Source organism: Eupeodes corollae, chromosome 1 (assembly GCF_945859685.1).
Source record: "Eupeodes corollae chromosome 1, idEupCoro1.1, whole genome shotgun sequence".
NCBI classification, from domain to species: Eukaryota; Metazoa; Arthropoda; class Insecta; order Diptera; family Syrphidae; genus Eupeodes; species Eupeodes corollae.
Window position 1 is genome coordinate 174,515,387 of NC_079147.1, and position 9,457 is coordinate 174,524,843.

Consider the following 9,457-nt stretch of genomic DNA (forward strand, 5'->3'; position numbering starts at 1 on the left):
ATGAACGAATGTTATTGGTAGGTAGAATGTACTTATTCCAATCCAATCAAATTATTTCTTTCCTACAAGTTTTCACGGCAAACATTTAGTAATTACATTCAGTTTAATTTTTTCGTTAAAGTTAAAAAAAAAAAACAAGTATATACCTGCTATTTATGTGTTGTTTACAGGCAGGCTCTTGTGCGTTTTGGATTTTAGTTATGAAGTGACATGTCAGCAGTAGTTGTATAGGTTGTACGTAATACAATATACAATACAATATATAGGTGTACTTTGAAAAAGTGATTCTAATAGAAAATACATATACTTTTTCTGGCCCGTTTCCTTAACTTGTACTAAGTATTTATTGTTTTATTTAGACGAAGTCAAGTAAAAAAATAATATTTTAAATATATTAAATTCATAATCCTCTGCTATTTACAATATTTATAGTTATAAAAATACTTAAATATGTACCCCATGCATTAATTTGGCTAAAAGATAGGAATGCAATTAAAATTTTGTCAAAATAATGCGCTCTTTTGGGCTCATGCATAGAATTTGATCTAGTGAGATGGGAGGGGTTACATTTAATACAGTGAAAATAATTTAAAAAAAAATTTAAGATTTACAATTTTACCTGAACAATAAGTTTGTCATCAAAAATTTAAATGCCATTCTATAAATCAAAAAACCCTTGATTTTTCATTTTATTTTTTAAATCGTTAGAGCGGTTTTTTTTTAATTAATTTTGTATAGATACATTTTTTATTTTTTTTCTTAAAATATTTTTGGTATGCGGTTGTTTAGTGATTATAAATATACGCTCTACAACAATTGTTTACCCGTTTTTGAGATATAAAATTTTGAAAAAAAATTCAATATTTTTTTTTAATCCAAATAATTTAAAATTGCATTTTTAATAACCAAATATTTTTAAGGCAATATAAGAGCTTATTCAAAAAAAAAGTGATTAAAATCGGTTCATAAGTAGCTGAGAAAACTAAAAAACGAAATAATGGTTCGATGCGCGGTACCTTTCCAATACAAAAATATGTTTTTCTTTTTAAAAGAAGCCAAGTTAAAAAATAAAATTTTAGAGAAAATTTAAAAAAATCTATCGGTTTGTTTTTGAGAAAATTCTAATTTTCGTTTTTTGACCAAACAAATTTTATCGAGTACACTGTTAGTTTTGATCTTAAAAAAAAATTGAAAGAAACGCCTAACGGCAATGTGCTCAAAACCTTAACTTCCAAGTTTCAACTGAATCGACGCAATAGTTTAGGCTGTAGGAGCGTGGACAGAGAGGCAAAACAGACCGGATGGAATCGCGGGACCCACTTTTTTAACTTTCTATTATCATAATATCATGTTTGATTAAAATCTCAATAGTTCCCATATGTCGCAAGTAAAAAAAATACTTAATCACTATTGTATTTAGTTTTAACTACTTAACAATGGCGGATCCAGGGGGGGTCGTAGGGGTCATGACCCCCCCCCCTGGGAGATAATTTGTTTGCTTTTTTGTAGGAATTCCATTTAATTCAAAACAAATCGTATTGCGTTAATGGATATGCCCCTATTATATTTTCAATTATTTATTTTTTGTATATGAAAACAACATTTGTATTTTACTTCCTTAAACTTTGTTGCTAAAAGTACTACTTTTGACTGAAGATTGGACCAGGAACATAATATAAATCGGATATTCAGCCCTATTCCAAAAATACAGCACAAATTCATCAACTTTTGACCAATTGACGATCCAGGGGGGGTCATATGAGCCAAAAAGCTTATACAGTTAAGTTGTATAAGTAAAGATTTCATTTAAAGATTTATTAGTAATTTAACGACATTCACAAAAAAATCGTTTGCTGTCAAAAACAACTCAAATTTTGATTTTCGCTCAATTTAGAACTTGAAAAAACTTTAGTCATGCTTTAAATTATTTTCATAAAATTTGTTTCTAAACCTTGAATAAGAGATCCTCAATTTTATATTAAGTTGCCTTTGAATTCCTTAAACTAGCCTTCAATTTTATTATTACATTTTTTCGACACATATAAATAGTAAACATTGAAGTGATTTTTACTGCGACATATAGGAACTATATAGCAAGTTTTGCATTAGTAAACAATTGCAAACTAGAATTTTTAATCAAATATGACATCACGACTGTAGAGAAGCCGAAAAAAGTGGGTACCTCTATTCCTTCTGTCTGTCTTTCCTAGCCCCTACAGTCCAAACAATTGTTTTGATTGAAATTAAGATTTTCAGCTGACTAGTGTAGGGAGTTTTATGATTTTTTATAATACAAAAAATAACAGCAGTCCCCACGCAAATTTTTTGATTAAAACATTTTTTATTTTTTAAAACTTTCTCAAAGTTTTGTGTTCTTAATTAGGGTACACCTCAAAAAATTCTTCATTTTGTTTTTAAGTTTTCTCAAGAACTGATGGAACGATTTCAAAATTCTTCTCTTTCTGTGCAAGCTCTTGTCAATGATCAAATTGATGATGATTTTTTATGATCAAAAATGTATTTTTTTTTTATTTTTAATAAAATACTATTTTTTTTGCAAAACTCGATATCTCAGAAAGGGGACAACATTTTTTACGAAATTTGAATGTAAAATCTTCATATATGTATAGGGGTTTATTTAGTGCTTCTACCAAAAATATTTTTAAGACAAAATTTAAAATGATTTTCGAAAAAAATAGGTTAATCTAGATTTTTTGACAAATAACATGGCATTTAAATTTTTGAGAAGAACTTATTTTGGAGGTAAATTTTTAAATCTTAAAATAGGCAATATTTTTTAACAGACTTTTTGGAAGAAATTATTAAGTTCTTGCGACCCAGTCGTGCATTTCATTTCCAAAAAATCAATTGACACTTTTTTTAAACTAATGGCTAAGTGAAAAACATAATAAACGATTCATATCTATTGATTAAAAGCTTTGAAACGTGTAATTTGTGACGGCTGCAAAACTTTTCTTCCCAACTTATTTGTTTACTTACCTTAATTTATTTTAATTTATTTTTTTTTAGATAAATTATGTTCTTAAATACAACTATTTCCTTAACTAAACCTTTCTGTCTCTACAATTTTAAGTTTTGTTGACGCCTTTATAAGATCCATATACGAGTAAGCAGATTGATAACGATAGTAATAAGAGACTCCCGGAAATTGAGTTAAAAAAAACTACTGTAAAAAAAGCCCGACATTTTTACATATCAGATCCTCTCTCATTTTCTGGATTTTTAAAGTTTTGCAGCGTTCTTCGCATTAATAGAAATGAAAACAAGAAAAGTATGTTTTGTTTTTGGAAAAAGGCAACGTTTCAAAACAATTTTATACATTTCTGCGCGAAATGCACCAAAAACTATCTAAGCTATTGTATTTTAGCTCTTAAATAAGACAACTGTTCGAATCTTGGAATGCTTTCATATGAGTCATCCAAATTAAATAGTTAGACCATAATTTGCTAGACAACAGTGTTCTAAATAATTTGATAACAAAAGTTGTCATTTTAGCAATTATTAAATTTTGTTAGCATCCTTTACAAAACATTAGAGAACATTTTTAAGCGGTGAGTAAAACTCATCTAAGTGAGTCACCTAACTGATGAAAAGTCTGGATCCGCCCTTGCTACATAATGAATAGAAAAATTCAAATAATACAAAAACAATACTTAGAATATGCTCCATATTTAGTTCTGGAGTAAACTTATAGCAAGTTTTTATTATTGTATTTAACGGCCTTAAGCAGAAAGCATCACTAAAAAATGTTTCAATAACTTATAAAAAAAATCCCATTCCACTAGGAACTGGTTATTTATCCTGTTGACCGTAAATATTATATTTACATTTGCATCTGTATAGCTACACTGAATAAAATTCAAAAATAAATTTTACTTGTCAAATTTTGCATTTGTGAACTCAGGATTGTCTCTGGATTTTTATTTTGGATTGTCAATTGCCAGTATTTTTTGTAATTTTTGTGTATTGACCACTTAAATTGGCAATACAACTATAATGATCACAATGGTCGCTTATTAGTGGCCATAATATAGACACACAAATAGGTTACTAATATAAAAATCATCATTACTTTGCAAATAAAAAAATAGGCAACTGTAGGTTTAAACATGAAAAATCACACTTTTTGTACCATTTTATAGTGATTGTTAATTTGAATACGCACGACATATTTTGTTTGTATCTGTTTTAACTTTTAACAAAATAAGCTTTTCAAATGCTTCAGATTGGAAAATTAGGCAGCGAACAGGAAAGGTATACAATATATTTTGATCCCGATTCAAGCAAGGTAAATACAAGAAAATGGATTTCAAAAAATTTAAGTCATTAAGGTAACAAAAAATATATAAATGTTTTGAATATTAAAAATACACTTCAAAAGTATTCAAAATGAAAGTGGATGTCAGAACAGTTTGTATTTTTTTTTCAATATTAGATGAATTTAAGTAGTACCCGTGGCATGATGAATAGTGCTACGGACTGTCATGCAAAAGGTCTTGGGTTCGATCCCTGGCTATGCCACCTAAAGTTTGTTTCTTACGGGTACTGCCTCTTGCAAGGAATTGACAAATTCTCCAAGAGTAATTCTTGTCATGAAAAGTGCTTTCTCAAATTTTCCGTTCGGATTCGGCTTAAAACTGTAGGTCCTTTCCATCCCTGACAACAGTCCTCGCACACAGGAATGGTTGAGAGTTGTCAGTCACTAGGCCCTAGTTCTCAAACGGACTGTTGCGCTACCCAATTTCTTTATTTATAGGTGAATTTAAGCTGTTATCAATAACAAAATCAAAATATTGTTTTTGAAAATTGTCCAATCTACAATTCAAGTTTATGGTTGGAGTTTTGCAGTCAAATTGATGTCAGAATTATTTTCAGCGTATGTATTGTATAGGTTCATAGGTGTATGAGCATAGATAATTAATTTAACATAAATATATGTATTATAATAACACGCTTTTCATGTAGCTAGGTATGAATCTAGCTGATAAATATATAACTACGATTATTATGTTTATTATACGCCCACAGCTATGTGTCCTGCATACATACATATGTATGTATTTGCATAGGGAACATTCCACAGGTAGATTACAATAATGAGAAAATATAAAACTTATCTATGCGAACAGAAAAATACGTAAAATCATCATATACACTTTAGACTTAAGAGTGTTGGTTGGTAGATATTTGGTAAATGGTACCTACATGGATTTTTGTTTGTTTTGTTCCCTGCAGGGTGCCGTATAATAATTACCATGAAGATAAGCTGTGTAAAACAGAATTAATTATTATCCCTTACTATAGGTAGTTATTGTGAATAAAATTTACTTTTGCGCGTGTATATGTTTTGTTTGAATGTGTGTGTGTGTTCTTTTTGAACAATAAAACAAGAATGAATTATGTGCATTTTAATTATAAATATTCTTTCAAAAAAGTGACAAAATAATACAAAAATATCTTTCCGTCATACTTCTCTCGTTACGATATTTCACGAACTCGAACGATGATGCTTCTGATGTATCTCCACCAACACCCGTCATCATGAATACCTATCGTTGCTGATGACGATGCTGCTGCTATACTGCCGTTGTCGCTGTTGGTTGCTGCCGTCAATGTCATGCAACGAACATCCTAACAACGTTCACCGGCATATGTTTTATCCCCGACTGTCATGCTGTATGCGACTCCATTTGAAAATTCACACATGCAACCCAACTCTTGTTCCAATTTCACCGCATCACATTGCTTTCCTCTGCCCACCTAACCATATATATAGTTCCACCTGACATCCTCGATTACCCAACGAGCACGGATATGGTAATTCGGGAGGGAAGCAATGTTACATTGAAATGTGCAGCGACAGGATCTCCTTCTCCAACGATAACATGGCGAAGAGAGAGTGGTGATCCGATCCCAGTGCCCAATGGACCAGATGGTAAGTATACAAAAACAGTAACAAACTATGAATGGGGTGGGTCCTGGGTATATATAGTTATAGGTATCATGCATACAGTCCTTTAGTCCTTTCCCTTTTGAATTAATTTTTAGGGAACAGTGTTTGTCGTATATTGAGATACGTATACATTATCTACTTCTACATAATGTGTATGTAGGTATATGTTTTTAGAAATGTTCACAAAAATGTTGGAAACAATTGGCTTTATTTCAAAGTACCGCTCGTTTATAGAGAGAGAAAGACCATCGAGCGACGACTGACGACCGACCAACGAACGAACGACAAGGACTGGGCTTACGGGCAAAATATGTTTACCCGAGCAATAAAATTAGTTATAAAGTTAAAAAGAGGACAGCGGGAACAAGGATGTGAGTTAAGAGAACGGTTTATGTTTTTTTCTATTTTTTTCCTATTTTTAACACATTTTGTGGGAATTTCCAAATTTGCATATAAAATCCGCCCCATACGTGATTATAATGTTCCTATAGATACTATAGTGTGTTGTCTGAAGTAGTTTTTTTTTCTATTTATTTTTTAGTTTAAAAATTTCTTGTTTCACCCGGAAATTAGAACAATCCCACAGCTTTAGTTTTTATTTAATGTGCATAACAAATTAAGTGCAAAATGAACGCAATAAATTACCAATCCGATATAATAATTAGATTATTTCGCATCTCAATTTGTTGCCAATGGTAAAATATGTAGGAAAACCGAGATGCAAAATAAAATCAAATGTTAAATAATGGTTTCTGTTGCATTATTATTGAATTGGAAACGTTTCGTTTAAGGGTGTTTAATAGTATTTTGCACATTTTCTTTACCGGAAACAGAAAAACTATTTCCTTTTTATAGTTAATTGAAAGAAAACACAATATTCAATTCTAGGTTTACGGATAGCTTATACCTATGTTACGTTGTATCCTACATAGTTTTATTAAATACAGTTCTATGCTTGTTTCAATCGAATAAGTTGAGGTGATATTGTATATGATATACTCGTAGTGTTTTCTATGGTTAGTTCCACTTATTTTTGTATACGTACAGATATTGAGACCAATTGAACTTGTTCCTGTTCAGATTATAGAAAAAGTAGTACTGTTGTCTCCTGTAAGAAAATAATGTATTTTTAACTTCCCATGTTTTGAATGAAATACTAACTAGTCTGGATGCGGAGGGTTTCAGAGTGATAGGCTATACGGACGACACGTTGCTAAAGCAGTTTCAGAAAAGCATCTTAATATCCTAAAAGAACTCTTACAAAATGCCTTGGACAGACTAATACTTTGGGCTGATCGGTGTGGACTAGGTTTTAACCCACAGAAAACCGATCTGGTCTTATTTTCGAGGAGACACAAAATTCCATATGTCAACCCTCCTTACATTAAAGTAATCAGACCGATTTTAACATACAATGTGGCAGTATGGTGGACTGCTTTAGAGAAAGGTATAAACAGGGATAAGTTAAATAAAGTCCAACGTTCAGCCTGACTATGTATAAGCGGATCGCTTAGCACGACCCCGTCTGCGTCACTGGACACCTTGCTCTACCTTACACCTCTTGACATATTTAGCAAACAAATAGCTGCAAGCTCTGCTATTCGGCTCAATGCTTCGTCGCAGTGGACTAACAACAACATTGGCCACTCCGTAATTCTAAGGTACTTAGAATCAATTCCAAAGCACACAGACTACCCCATCCCCCTATACCTTCCAGATCTTTTTGGGAGGATAGGACATTCTTGGAGGATGAGTCAATCCATTTTTACACAGATGGGTCAAAAACAAAAGAAGGGGTTGGTGGAGGTGGGTACTCTGAACGACTGAAATTAAGTCTTTCATTCCGACTTCACATTCATTGTAGCATGTTCCAGGCAGAACTTTTGGCGATTAAGGAAGTCTTGTCTTGGCTCAAAGAAAACTTGATATCAACATCTGATATCGATATTTTCTCTGATAGCCAGGCCGCTATCAAATCTCTGGACTCTGTCTCTACAAAATCTATAACAGTCCATAACTGTCGATCATCTCTAATGGAGATGGCGCAACAGTTTAATATTCACCTTTGCTGGGTGCCGGGCCATAAAGACATACCAGGTAACTGTAAGGCAGATGAACTCGCCAGGAACGGTACAGTACAGCCCATCCTACCACGTTTGGGAAGTACTGACATACAATCGCTCCTTGTAAACTGCTGCTAATGCAAGACGCTGCGAGAAGGGGAGGCACCAGGTGGAACAAAATCAATACGTGTCAAGCCACAAAAAACATCTAGCCAACACTGGATTTAAAACGTTCAAAGTGCTTGCTCTGTCTAATAGGAAAGCACACAACGAGACTAGGCGTATTCTCAACTGACTTTTGCAGAAGCTGTATGGACGAGGAAGAGGAGGAAACGGTTCTTCATCTTCTCTGAACATGCCCTGCTCTAGCTCGAAAACGCAAGAATTACCTAGGAGAATTCTTCTTTAACGATCTAAACGATCTAAATCATATCAGTATAATCAGCCTCTCACGTTTCGTAAGAGACTCAAACTGGTTCCATTGAGCTAAGGAGGAAGCCTCAAGATTCATGTGGTATCACAATGGGCCATTAAACTGGCCTAAGTGTGTCCGTTTCCATCTTGGACAGCCACTATAACCTAACCTAAATTAACTTCCCATAGGAAGTTATTATAATGGGTCCATTTTGTCAAATTGAAAATTTTGACATTTCTCGACGTTTCAAGGTCCCTAGAGTCGAAATAAAAGATTTTTAGAAAGATGTCTGTGCGTGCGTGCGTGTGTACATACGTTTGCGACGTTTTTTTCGTCGTCCATAGCTCAAGAATCACAAGAGATATCGATTTCAAATAAATTTTGTTATACAGATAATAAGGCAAAAAAATGCAGAAAGGGCTCTCACGAAGATTGAGTGGGTGGTTTTTTTACCATAGCAGTTTGGAAAAAAGATGAAAATTTTGTTTAACCCTAAATATCTTACGAACCAAAAACGCTAGAGACTGAAATTAAATTGTATATAATATATTGGAACGTGATATTAAAGATGTATATTTTTTGACAAAAAAACCATTTAACGTTTTTTTTTTATAAATCAAAAAAACTGAAAAACAAAACTCAAAAATCAAATTGACAGTTTTTCTTACAAAAAATAAAGCTCTAAAAGAAAAAAAAAACAATACAAACAAAACCTGGTAAAAATTTACTTTCGACTCAAATAGCTTTTCAAAAATTTAAAATATTGGCTTCAAACTTATTTTATTTCACAGAAAAAATTGTTTTCGATATTCAGTAATTTTTATATAAAAATACAACAGTCCAATAAAATCGACAAAAAATAGTACGCAAATTTGGTAAAAATTGATACGAGCCCATATGGACAAACTCTTAAGCAAGACAAATCGACAGACGGGACGGGAAGTTATCAGTGTGGGTCGCATCCCAGTCTCTTTTCATATATAATTTTATAATGAAAAAAAAGCT

General features: G+C 32.3%; 1 protein-coding gene across 1 annotated transcript in view; it reads left to right on the plus strand.

Moving 5' to 3' along the window:
* The window catches only part of LOC129940568 (opioid-binding protein/cell adhesion molecule homolog), a 92,127-nt gene that overhangs the window by 66,446 nt on the left and 16,224 nt on the right, over positions 1–9,457 (plus strand). Inside the window, 1 exon segment of the mRNA XM_056048947.1 lies at positions 5,798–5,956. Coding sequence (XP_055904922.1) covers positions 5,798–5,956 — 159 coding nt within the window.